General features: G+C 48.5%; 1 protein-coding gene across 2 annotated transcripts in view; it reads left to right on the top strand.

The window, feature by feature from the left end:
• Positions 1-9,252: 9,252 nt before the first annotated feature.
• The window catches only part of EFR3B (EFR3 homolog B), a 181,960-nt gene continuing 176,957 nt past the window's right edge, over positions 9,253-14,255 (top strand). The window contains exon 1 of one of the 2 annotated variants that reach the window (XM_075860833.1): positions 9,253-9,352. In XM_075860833.1, the coding sequence (XP_075716948.1) occupies positions 9,313-9,352 (40 nt within the window). In that variant the 5' untranslated portion in view covers positions 9,253-9,312. The remainder of the gene's footprint in view (positions 9,353-14,255) is intronic. The other variant, XM_075860835.1, reaches the window with a different exon arrangement.

The raw sequence follows: 14,255 nt of genomic DNA, 5'->3' as shown, positions 1-14,255 counted from the left end.
CTCTATTGAAAAAGACTCCTGCAATTGCACGAGGGCAATTAAAAAAACAATTTTTTCACTTTGAATTGTAGTGCTGCCTATTCTTGGATATATATTGGAGGATCTGGGAATCTTGATCGGGTTCCAGAAGCGTGCACCCATCAATAATTTATACTGGTGCTGCTGGATGGTATCTATCTATCTATCTCATATCTATCTATCTATCTCATATCTATCTATCTATCTATCTATCTCATATCTATCTATCTATCTATCTATCTATCTCATATCTATCTATCTATCTCATATCTATCTATCTATCTATCTCTCATATCTATCTATCTCATATCTATCTATCTATCTATCTATCTATCTATCTATCTATCTATCTCATATCTATCTATCTCATATCTTGACCTGCCTAGGTAGAGTCGTGTGTTAACCTTAAACCATACTATCCCCCACCCCCATTTAGTAACGACACATGACACCGAGGTTGGATGTGAAATGGCCACAGCAGCCGTTTATTAATTTCACAGTTTTATAAAAACAATTTAAATCCGAAACATTCGGATAACTAGTTAGGAATCCACCAGAGAATTCCTCCTAATAATTCACATGACCCAACATGGGTCAGAATCATAAATAACAATTAAACGTTAACATTAACCCGAGCAGAGGAAGTCCTTGAAGCCCCTTCAGATGTTCCTTTCAAGAACACACCGAATTAGCCATCTGCAAACCACTAATTACCTCCAGCCGTAAACCAGCTCGGAAGCACCATTCACCTCTGCAGATGGCTCCAACCACTAGAAGTCCACTTCAAGGGGATAACACCCGATGAAGCCCTCAAGTGATATACCGACCACTAGAAGTCCACTTCAAAGGGATAACACCCGATGAAGCCTTCAAGTGACATACCTTCTACCAGAAGACCACTTCAAAGGGATAACACCCGATGAAGTCTTCAACCATGTACCTTTTTTGGGGGACGCATACCCCCGATGCGACCCCCCCACCATTTTGTACTGACTGGCCTCAAGGACTCCCCCCGCCAGCTGCCATGACAACAGAACCTACTCCGGAAAAAAGAAAAACATGTTAAATAAGCACACAAAATAAAACACAACGCTCGTAGACAGACGTACATAAGACCTAAGGAGTAACAAAACAAGGGTGGGAGGGTGGGAGCTTTGCTTACTGTGTGTTACTCCTCCCGCTGCTTCCGGCTCAATGCCGAGAAACAGCGGGAAGCGCAGTAACGGCCCCCCGTCCCCCTTAACTCCTCCCCGTCCCTCCTTCAGCTCCTTCAACTTTCCCTCACCTCGTAACATTAACCCTTTCCCTACCAGGACGGTCATGTCGGCTTCCCTTAAGCCTGCAGCTGCGTCCAGCCTCTTCTTGACCTGCCTAGGTAGAGTCGTGTGTTAACCTTAAACCATACTATCCCCCACCCCCATTTAGTAACGACACATGACACCGAGGTTGGATGTGAAATGGCCACAGCAGCCGTTTATTAATTTCACAGTTTTATAAAAACAATTTAAATCCGAAACATTCGGATAACTAGTTAGGAATCCACCAGAGAATTCCTCCTAATAATTCACATGACCCAACATGGGTCAGAATCATAAATAACAATTAAACGTTAACATTAACCCGAGCAGAGGAAGTCCTTGAAGCCCCTTCAGATGTTCCTTTCAAGAACACACCGAATTAGCCATCTGCAAACCACTAATTACCTCCAGCCGTAAACCAGCTCGGAAGCACCGTTCACCTCTGCAGATGGCTCCAACCACTAGAAGTCCACTTCAAGGGGATAACACCCGATGAAGCCCTCAAGTGATATACCGACCACTAGAAGTCCACTTCAAAGGGATAACACCCGATGAAGCCTTCAAGTGACATACCTTCTACCAGAAGACCACTTCAAAGGGATAACACCCGATGAAGTCTTCAACCATGTACCTTTTTTGGGGGACGCATACCCCCGATGCGACCCCCCCACCATTTTGTACTGACTGGCCTCAAGGACTCCCCCCGCCACCGCGAAACAGGCCTTGACCACCTTAAGCCTGTGAGTTCCTCCACACCACCACCGCCCTTTCTATGCCTTCTGCTATAGCCAAGCTCCAAATATCAATGCCAACCTCGGTCAGATGAACCCCGTCACTCCTCCAGAAATTCCCCAATCCTGACTCCAAATCCCTATGCCTCACGCAAATGCCCCCGTTCTTCGCCACAAAACGGGACACCGCCCGGTTAACCTTTATCCGAGCCTTATTGACTCTCTCCACCGATCTAGCTAACCGCCAATGCTTCCTTGGGACTATGTCCGACCACACTACCACCAACTTGGGATAAGATACCCACAAACACAACAAATCATGTTTGATATCCCGCACCAACTCACGAAAAGGGCGGACTCCTAAGTCATTCCCACCCACGTGCAACACTAAAACCTCCGGAACCCTATCAAGCCGCACATATGTCTGGAATTCCGCCAACACCCTGTTCCACGACATACCTCTAAACCCCAGCCAATGCACAACCGCATCCTGTCGCGGAATGCGCAACTGGCGACCATCCGGGCGGACGTCCGCCCTCAAAGCCCCCCAGTGCACGTACGAATGACCCATCAACCACACCAGACAAGGAGGCGAATCTGAAACGGAAAACACAGTTAGGCACCACCATATAACATTTGCAAGCATAAACAACAAAATTACAACATATGGGGGCGGACATAGGACTTAAACCTTTTAGACTCCCAACGACCAATACGCCTCACCCCCTCATCATCCAACCCCCAGCGCCCTGCTTCCGTTGCTGCGCCAATCCGGAAGGAATGAGATGAATATGAGCCTGCCGCAACCCCAACCGCCGTCAAACATTTTTTAAAAACAGCTCCAAACTGAAACCTGGACAAGAACGACCCGTCCACATGACGTAACAAAGGCAAATCTGGAGACCCCCTGTTTTTTGTAAAACCCCGCATGCACTCTACTGGGCACATGACCGACCCCGGGAGAGCGAACAAAACTATCAGTTTTCCCTTCCCTAATTGGTCAGTTTTTGATCTACGCAACCATACCTCCAACCGATCTGCAAAATGGCTCACCTCCCCAGATCTCAGCCCCCCTGCCTGTTTAGTACTTGGCGACACCAACTCACCTATTCTAAATGCTCCGAAGAACGCCAACGAGAAAGCCAACCGAAACAAATCCACCCAGGCATCCCCTAACCAATACAAAAGTGCCACCAACCTGTCTCTATCCGTATTGACATCACCCAACTCTCTTACCCACTCCTCCCACTGCCTCCAACAAGCAGCATAAGCCCTCCACGTCGTGCGCGCCAAAGACCTTTGTAACAGCTGCTCTACGGGACCGATACCAGATCCCATAGATGATCCGGACAAGCCAAACCGAGACGTTCCGCTCCCGGGGCCAATTGCCGAAACCGGTCCCACTGCGAGCGAGAAAGAGCATCAGCAACACAATTCCGTACACCCGGGACATGCACCGCCACCACCCACGCGTTCAACGACAAACACACCAACACTAAATGTCGCAACAATTGAACTACCGGAGGAGAGGACGCCGTGATGTTATTAATGGCAAGCACCACCCCCATGTTGTCGCAGTAAAAACGGACCTTCTTATCCCTGAGCCTGTCCCCCCAAATGGTAGCCGCCACCACGATGGGAAACAGCTCGAGCAGGGCCAGATTCCGCGTCAATCCACTGGACACCCAACTAGCCGGCCATTGACCTGCGCACCACGGACCTCCCCCGTAAGCTCCAAAGCCACCCGCCCCAGCCGCATCCGTGAAAATATTCAGATCACTCGTATCCTGCGCTGGGGCCATCCATAGCGAGCGACCATTGTACCGGCCCAAGAAGTCATCCCAAACCTGAAGATCAGCTCGGTGCTCCTGCTTGAGCCTCACAAAATGATGCGGCGCCCGCACTCCCGCCGTTGCCGCCGCCAACCTTCTACCAAACACCCTCCCCATCGGCATAATCCGGCAGGCGAAATTCAACTTCCCCAGCAGCGACTGAAGCTCCCTCAGCGACATTTTCTTCCTTCTACAAGCCCGTCGCACCTCCAGCCTCAAAGCACCCAACTTATCCGCCGGGAGCCGACACTCCATTGCCCCCGAGTCAATTTCGATTCCCAAGAAACAAATCGTCGCTACCGGGCCCTCCGTTTTTTCCGGCGCCAAAGGGATCCCAAAATCCCTCGCCACCTTCTGCAGGGCATGAAGCAAGTTACCGCAAACCGGCGAACCCCCCGGGCCAACGCACAAAAAATCATCTAAGTAATGGATCAACGAATCGACCCCGGATACTCCCCTCGTTACCCACTCCACGAAGCTACTAAACGCCTCGAAGTATGCACAAGAAAGAGAACACCCCATCGGAAGGCACCGATCCACGTAAAAGGCCCCATTCCAAAAACAACCCAACAGCCGTTGGCTTTCTGGATGCACCGGCAACAACCTGAACGCCGCCTCGATGTCGGTTTTTGCTAGCAGCGCCCCCGGACCCGCAGCCCGCACTAACCCCACCGCCTTATCGAATGAGGTATAAACTACGGAACACAACTCGTGATCAATCCCGTCATTTACCGACGAACCTTTGGGATACGATAAATGTTGAATCAAACGAAACTTTCCGGGCTCGCGTTTAGGGACAATACCCAGAGGGGACACAACTAAATCTTTCACCGGCGACTCCACAAATGGCCCCGACATGCGCCCCAACGAAACTTCTTTTAACAACTTTTCCGACACGACTTCCGCATGCAAGTAAGCCGATTTTAAATTTCTCCGCGTAACCGGAACCTCATAAGGAGGCGGAGGAATAACAAAACCAACACTAAACCCTTCATAAAGCAACTTAGCTGCCGCCCTATCCGGATACTCATTTAGATAAGGGGCCATCCTTTCCACCCTCACCGGCGACACCCCCTTGACCAGCCCCCTGCTGGTTCCCGGACCTCTTTTTCCGCAGACATTTTGCCGCCCCGTGTGATGCACCATTACACTCGGAGCACACGTGCTTGAACTTGCACGTGGCCCCAAACTTGCACTGGCCTTCATTGAATTGCCAGCAAAACCCCGCCTTTCCCCCGCCGCTTGGTCCACTCTGACTAGACTGGCCTCCCTGGCCACCGCTCCCGGGAAAGGGCTGCCTAACCGGAGCCGTAACCCGTAACCAGAGAGCAATATCCTTCTGGTCCCACCGAATCGCCGGCCGAACCGCCTTCCGCTGACGGAATTGCTCATCATATCGCAGCCACGCCTGACCCCCATACGCCCTATGAGCCTCCCCAATAGCATCAAAATAACAAAATAACGCCGAACAATTTTCCGGCGCCTTTTCCCCTATCACACTAGCCAATATGGCGAACGCCTGCGACCAATTAACGAACGTCTGCGGGATAAGCCTATACCGCCGCCGTTCCTCCTCGTCCTTTTTACTCTCATCCCGCTTGCTCTTATCCAAATTGAATTTAGCCAGCGGCAAGAGAGAAAAAATTTCAACATATTCATCTTTCCAGATCCGATCACGCACCTCCTGCTTTAAATGCGCCCCCAACGGACCCTCAAAACAAACATACACCTCCCCCCGAGCACGATCGTCCATGCGCACTCGATCGCCGTCCTTCTGTGCCTCAGTCTGCACCGACACCGCGACCGCCTCTCTAACCGCCACCACAGGACGCGCCTGCAACGATCCCACGTCCCTGGGGCCTTCCCAAACTACCGCAGGGGACACTTCCGTTACTACCGGCGCCGCGGCCCTATCCAGGCGCCCCACCAGCTCCCGTAAGCAACCCACTAACTCTGCCATACCCGCTCCGTCGCGCCCGCCCGCGCCACTACCGGCCCCCGATGCTATGCTAGCAGCCCCCCCGCCGACACCCGACATAAAAATCGCTGGATAAGACAATAATGGAGTTATACACTCACCGGGCTGCACAGGCGCTGTGTTCCCGTCAGCCGGACCATCCTGACCTCGACGATAGACGTCCAGTTCACCTTCCTCCAGTTCTTCTCTCGCCGACGACTGTCCCTCCCAACGACATCTTCGAAAAGGGGATGAGGACGCGCTGACCGATGGGCCGGCAACCTGCCGCCCGACCGCCGGGACCCAGACTTCCGACCGGACCTGTTGCCTCGACGTCGCTGCAGATCTAGTCGTCCGTCTAGACGATCCTGACGAAGCCTGCCCCCTGGCCGGAACATCACCATGCGGGGCGGCCGTACCTTGCTCTCGACATCTTCCATCTGATGGGGGAGGGGTGACAGGGAGCCCAGCCTGCGACTCCCTGCTTACCGCCGGACCCCGTCGCGGCCTGGGATTCCTGCCAGGACGCAGGGCCTGGGAAGGGGCGGTCCTCCCAGCTGCCTGGCCTGCAGCGTCCGGGATCGGGCTCCCTCTGCGACGCCGTGTCCGCGGGACTACCTCCGGACTAAGGCGCTCTGGAGGTCGGGACCGCCGAGAGGGACGGGTCGACACAGCCTGCATCGCCGTCACCCCTGCCACCGCTCTCTGCCTGCCCAGCGCAGGAGCGGTTGTTGCCGACTCCCCCCCCGCCGCCATAGCCATGCTCGTAGGGGGGCCGGGGGAGGGGAGCCTGTCCCTTGCAACGGACCCCGAACGCCGTGCCCGACGTGGCGAAACGGCGTCCGGGATCCGCGTTAATGCAGCCACGGTCTCCTCCAGCCATCCGGGACCGTGGTGCACAGCAGCGGCACGCAACCGCTCTAAAATCAGGGCCTCTGCCATCACTAAAAACCGGGCAACGGGGAGCTTTGCTTACTGTGTGTTACTCCTCCCGCTGCTTCCGGCTCAATGCCGAGAAACAGCGGGAAGCGCAGTAACGGCCCCCCGTCCCCCTTAACTCCTCCCCGTCCCTCCTTCAGCTCCTTCAACTTTCCCTCACCTCGTAACATTAACCCTTTCCCTACCAGGACGGTCATGTCGGCTTCCCTTAAGCCTGCAGCTGCGTCCAGCCTCTTCTATCTATCTATCTATCTATCTATCTATCTATCTCATATCTATCTATCAATTCAATTCAATTCAAAGAAGCTTTATTGGCAGGACCAAATACATATTAGCATTGCCAAAGCAAGTAAGAAGTAAGGGAATGAGGGATAGGGACTGAGGGCTTGGGGATAGGGACACATCTAGGGTCGGGGTTATACAAGTCCATGGCATATCATGTCTCTCTCAGTTTATGGCATGCAGTGACATATTGTGCCGCTGTGCCCACTGTGGTTTCCTCTTCACCCAGCAGGATGTAGAGTTTCTCTTGCTCTTCCATGGAGCTGAAGTCCGGTAAGAGATCAGAGAGTCTCCTGAAGTGAGTGTCCCTTACTGCTGAGTATTTGGAGCAGTGTAGCAGGAAGTGGGCCTCATCCTCCACGGCCTCCTGGTCGCACTGTTGGCACAGTCGGCTCTCCCTGGGCTTGTAGGTTTGTCTGTGGCGCCCGGATTCGATGAGCAGGTTGTGGGCGCTCAGTCTGTAGCGGCTCAGGATCTGTCTGTCTCTGGGGTTTGGCAGTTTCTCCAGATATGGCGCCAGTTTATATTCCCGCTGTAGACTCCGGTATATTGTCAGTTTTGTCTATCTATCTATCTCATATCTATCTATCTCATATCTATCTATCTCATATCTATCTCATATCTATCTATCTATCTATCTCATATCTATCTATCTATCTCATATCTATCTATCTCTCATATCTATCTATCTATCTCATATCTATCTATCTATTATCTATCTAATATCTATCTATCTAATATCTATCTCATATCTATCTATCTATCTCATATCTATCTCATATCTATCTATCTATCTATCTATCTATCTATCTATCTATCTATCTATCTATCTATCTATCTATCTATCTATCTAATATCTTTCTTTCTTTCTTTCTTTCTTTCTTTTCTCTTTCTTTCTTTCCTTTTCTTTCTATCCAGCCAGATGTAAACTCAAGAATTAAGGAATCCTGCATACCTATGTGATCAGGAGGTGGAAACCACTTTTATATTGTTTCTATTTTTAATATTAGGTCATAAGATAAATGGGTGAATTGTTTTTGGTAAACTGCCTATTCTATTGAATACATTTATTACTTTATGGAGTGCCCTTTAATGTAATATTTTTCAGTTTTTCTGTTTTGATCAGACAAGAAAGTAAAATTAAACAGCTGTCCTTTGACAGCCGCTTCATTCTCAATGATCACCGTCAGCCACTTCCTATTTTGTGGCTGGAAAAACAGGAGAGGTGGCAATAAACACTAAACACATTAAATAGTAAAGCAACGAGTGAAACTCACAAAGAAAGGAACTTGGGTGTATTATTGACTAGGAAAATGAATCAGTGCCAGGCAGCTGCTGCTAAGCCATACAAAACCATTGGATACATCGTAAGGGGCTTTCATGCACATGACGGGAACATAATTTTACCTCTATACAATTCACATCAGACCGCACAAGGAATATTTTGTCCTGTTTTGGACACAAGTGTATAAGAAGGACATAGCAGAGCTGGAGTGGGTTAAGAGAATGGATGGAATGCAGTACCCAAAATCATAACCAAAATTAAGTTTAGTGAAAAGACGACTTCTAGGAAAAATACAGTATTTACGGGCTACGCGTTTCAACGATTTTGGCCTGATGAAGACACCGATCCGGTGTTGAAACGCGTAGCCCGTCCTTTCCACGAATAAATTATCGAACTACATGTTTGCCTAGCCTTGACATCATTAGCAGCGCCTTTGGTCCTTTTTTGCTTTTCTTTTATTATTATTGATAGGACTGTGACGACGCTGTATATGGCGGCAGCTAGAATCGTCGGAGCCACATCACTCACAAGCCTATACAGGTCATATCCCATTTGTTTTCTATTCTAACTCCAATCATCCCATAGGAGGTATTGACAGCCAATGAGGTGAGTAGTTCATTCATGCAGAGCAGGCCACGGGACTGTCAGATTGATTTTTACGAGCTGCGTTGGAAGGGAAGGGGGTTGGAACGTTACTCCGTATATTTAATATAGGTAGTAACCAAACAAAAGGCTTCAATTTGGAAGAAATCATCCTTGTGACAGCAGAGCGGGCGACCAGCAGATATATGGGGGCAGGATATAGAAAAAAATCCCAAAACAATTAGTTAAAAATTGAGCTAAACAGCGGAGGATATAATTATAGGACTGAGTCAGCAGCAGCAGCAGCGATGCATCACACAGGAGGAACATACAGCGACTGAGCCGGGGACACCCGCAGCATCTCACCACCCTGAGGACGCCCGCTACCATGGACTGCATGGCGATATTCGATCACCACGTGTGCAATGGTAAGAAATTATCACAACGGAGATCTATGTAATTGCACTGTAGAGTTTCAGGTCACCCGCAGGGGGCAACTATGGGGCATTTATTTAACTCTTTAGAAAACCCATTTTTATAGACCGTATTAGGGGAACTTTGAGTTAATAAAGTGGAGGGGGCTCCACATTCAGGGCCCTTATCTTTTCACCAGAGAGGGGAGAAGCTACAAGGAACATCTCCGGAGGACCAACCATATCATTACACAGACAATCCATTAATTTGAATGGACAATGTGTAATACTTAATTTCACCTGTGGTGGCGCTGCAGAATAATTGAACACTTACTGACAGATTCCTCCACAGATTACAGCCGATCACTCAGGTCTTAACAGCGGGACAACCTGTGACCATCTTATTGTTGGGAGATCAGTCTAATAAGAAGGGATTTTCCCAAGCGGAGTACCCCTTTAATATAAACCAACGGCCGGGTTTACAAGGGGCGATCCTTGAAGGGTGTTAATCTGGTTGCACATTTATTGATTGCACTGTATTAGGGGCTGTACTGCTGTTTTTAGTATAATCCATAGGCTAGGGTCACATTGGGCACTTGTGGGGAAAATTGATGTGCATCTTATGGCCGGATAGTATTATAGAATGCATGAGGATTTTTAAAATAAGTCATTCTGAAGTTGATGTAACCCATTGGCCGAGTGTTTCGAGAGTATTGGTGGCTTGTGGCGTGCCTCGACTGGCCGTATCGTCTTATAGAAAGCAGGGTGCGATGTAATGATAAGAAAACACGGTGTAGGCCAGTGTGGTTTTACTCCAAAGTTTATATACCTATAGACCAGGTTCACAAGGGGCATCTTGGGTCCATGAGTGTAACCAGAGTCTGAGGGGGCAACTCAGGTGCAGGGACAAGGTTGCTGAAAGGTAAAACCTCTAATTTAAATCTAGAGGGAGATAACACAGGATCAACCATTGATAAAGAGTAAAAGCTCACACCCTCCTTGGGCAGTGACCTCTGAACAGGTCACAGAGCATGCCCACTACAATCTCCTAAAGAAGTCAATAACTCGTTTCCTGACTGAGGTCTCTTACGTATTGTTCCTGCTGTAAAGCAAATTTCTGAAATGCTGTAATGTACAAAAAAAATAGAACAAAAATATAAAAACATTTTTCAGTATGTAGGTTTGGTTAGTTATATATATATAGGTGGTGTATGCCCTATAAATCTGGAGATTAATGGAGTTATATTCTAGAGTTTACTAAACCGTAAGCCATGTTTTTAGGGCACTTGTCTGACTTGGACGCCTGATATAAAGAGCTATATTCTTACATTTCTTGAATTTTATCATGGTACTACACGTGATACTGCTATAAAGAGCCCAGAAAAAAATTGTCTAAAAAAGGGGTCCACATTCTCTTGTCAACTGACATCCTCTGCCCCCTATTCACTGCTCGGTTTAGTTAGGCCCCACTATTTTTGATATAAAGATCACATTATCCCCCTTACGTTCCCTCTATGGGGACCCAAAAACGACAAAATTCTGCTCCCCTATTGCCATTTGCCCATCAGATATACACAGTAAGATATAAGAAGGAGAGATGAAGAATGATGTCCTAGGGCGCTCTTACCATTTGACTGCATGGGGCCTACATATGTCAAATGACGACCAATGGGCTGGGCCCTGTAGCCCTATAGGTCACATCTAGGACCGATACATAATGATGTCATACGATCTCATTAAAGAGGTTGTCTTTGCACCATCTAAAGAGCAGGAAAGATACATTGTAAGCAACAATTACTAGATACCATCTTAGCAGTGGGAACTAGACACCATCGAAACAGCGGGTACTAGATACCTACTAAGCAGCAAGCACTAGATACCATCTAAGCAATGGGCACTAGACACCATCTAGGCAGAAGGCACTAGATATTATCTAGGCAGCGGTTACTAGATACCATCTAAGCACTGAACAACATCTGAACAGCAGGCAATAGATACCATCTAGGCAGCGGTTACTAGATACCATCTAAGGAATGGGCACGAGACACTATCTAGGCAGCAGGCACTATACAGCATCTAAGCAGTGGGCACTAGACACCATTTAAGCAGCAGGCACTAGATACCATCTAAGCAGCGGTTACAAGATACCATCAAAGCACTGGGCACTAGACACCATCTAAGCAGCAGGCACTAGAAACCATCTAGGCTGCGGTTGCAAGACACCATCTAAGCAGTGGGCACTAGACACCATCTAAGCAACATGCACTAGATACCTTCTAAGCAGTGGGCACTAGACACCATCTAAGCAAAAGGCACAAGATACCTTCTAAGCAGCAGGCACTAGACACCATCTAAGCAGCAGGCACTAGACACCATCTAGGCAGCAGGCAATATATATCATCTAGGCAGCAGTTACAAGATACCATCTAAGCAGTGGGCACTAGACACCATCTAAGCAGTGGGCACTAGACACCATCTAAGCAGTGGGCACTAGACACCATCTAAGCAGTGGGCACTAGATACCATCTAAGCAGTGGGCACTAGACACCATCTTAGCATAACCTTATACCAGTTAGGTTCTTCAGAAGGGGTGTAATGGCCTTTGTTTTTATGTTGTTCATACTAGCACAAGTGGCAGTGCCATAAATTGACTTTGTTTTGGTCTGAAGTGGTTGAGGTCCTGAATGTCCATTTTGCCTCCCCCGGTTGGTATCTCCACAGATTTGTCTCCTTGGTATTCATAGAAAGGATTTTATACTAGATCACTTTTTAAGTATTTACTCTTCTGTGTTGTCCATGAGCAGGGGCTTTCCTTAAAAATTTGAGAAGGAGTGGGGCCTATGGATCAGTTGCCCACCTTTTTTTTTTTTGTCAAATCTCTTTTCATTCAAAGTTTCCACATTACAGCGTCAAACAAATGAAAAGTGTAAAGCATTCGAGTAAGACGTGCAGGTCCACAAACAAGAACAAATACAAAAAATCATCACACGTGATAATACGGAATCAGTGACTGCAAAAGAGAAAGTCAAGACAATTCATGGGGGTCTGACCGTTCCCTGGACGTTCCTGTGAGGCCCATAGTAATGGAGCGGTAGTGGTGCGCATGCTCCACCACCATTACTATGTGGCTGCCGCTCCGCTATCTATGGAATTGTGAATATAAAACGTATTTGTGCCCACGCAGGGAGCTCTCGCACTACTGTGAGCGGGCACAACCCTTTGCTCGGCCCCAACACCGAGAGAACCCTGCGACTGTTCAGACATAGCTGCCAAGTCCTCTCTGTTTGACTGGGTTCACACGACCACATTAACGTCCGTAATGGACGGACGTATTTCGGCCAGAAGTCCCGGACCGAACTCAGTGCAGGGAGCCGGGCTCCTATCATCATAGTGATGTACGACGCTAGGAGTCCCTGCCTCTCCGTGGAACTACTGTCCCGTACTGAAAACATGATTACAGTACGGGACAGTTGTCCTGCAGAGAGGCAGGGACTCCTAGCGTCGTACATAACTATGATGCTAGGAGCCCGGCTCCCTGCACTGAGTTCGGTCCGGGACTTCCGGCCGAAATACGTCGGTCCATTACGGACGTTAATGTGGTCGTGTGAACCCAGCCTTTCTGATCAGTGCTGGGAAAGATGTCCACATGTGCATCGGAGCCTCCATTGCAGATTTGATCAAATTTGGCGGGAAATAGCGCTGCATGTGCTGAGGGAATTCTATCTGTTCATGATAGACAATAAGCTGACTACGACTACAGTAATACCGCACCTCATATCTCTAGACTGTTCTGTTCCCAGGCAGGAGAACAGCCTCCATCTAAACCACAGTCGTACAACATCATCGTCGGTAATAATAAAGTTATTATGAGCCGGGTGGGTTTATAAATGCTATAAAAAGTAGAGAATGCCATTAATGGGTTTATAAAATGATTACGATCCTACACATCACTGACTACTAATACGTTGTGTATATCTGTACTGACGGGATGTGTGTTTTACCGCCACTTGGTTTGCTGTACTATGTTTGTAGGATTTTATATTCAGAATCAGAGCGTATGGCCCATATGAAGTAGAGGGGTGCAAGTGTATTGCACGGTTTGTAGACTCATGAGGGTCTTAGGACTGTAATTGTGGAGAAGACGCCATAAGGATGACATATTTACATACTCACATGAGTCATGAGTCACATGACTCATCAGCGCCAATTACAGATGCTCACAGTGCCACCCATATATACACCCCATGGTGCCAGTTACAAATGTCCCCCATGGTGCCAATTACCGATGTTGCCATTAGTGCCAGCCTCAAAGGTGCCAAGATTGCTCGCCACAGATGTTCTCGAGTACCAGTTCTAGAAGCCCCCATAGAGCCTGCCAGTCCTAGTTGCCCCATAGTACCTGCCACAGATGTTCTCATGAGTGCCAGTCCTAGATGCCCGATGGTACCTGCCACTGATGTTATCATGAGTGCCAGTCCTAGATGCCCCCATAGTGCCTGTCACAAATGTTCTTATGAGTGCCAATCCCAAAAGCCCCCATAGAGCCTGCCACAAATATGCTCATGAGTGCCACTCCTAGATTTCCCATAGTACCTGTCACAGATTCTCATTAATGCCAGCCACAGATGCCACCATAGTACCTGGCAGAGATGTTTTCATGAGTGCCAGTCCTAGACGCCCCCCATAGTGCCTACCACAGATGTTCGCATGAGTGCCAGTCCTAGATGCCCCCCATAGTACCAGATCCCCCAGGAGGGTCTGCCAGTGGTGCTCCAGAGTACAAGCAGGATTTGTCTGAACTGAAGCAATAAAAGTGGTGCCTGGATTTTTGGCAGCGAAGACCAAAGAAATGAATTTGTTGCCAAACTGGGTCCACTTAGAGGGCAAGTCATTACAGAACTGCCCCAACTAATTCCAC

The sequence above is a fragment of the Rhinoderma darwinii genome, chromosome 4 (genome assembly GCF_050947455.1).
Source record: "Rhinoderma darwinii isolate aRhiDar2 chromosome 4, aRhiDar2.hap1, whole genome shotgun sequence".
Classification (NCBI taxonomy): Eukaryota; Metazoa; Chordata; class Amphibia; order Anura; family Rhinodermatidae; genus Rhinoderma; species Rhinoderma darwinii.
Note: the sequence above shows the minus strand (reverse complement) of the source record. Positions and strands in the feature narration are given on the sequence as shown.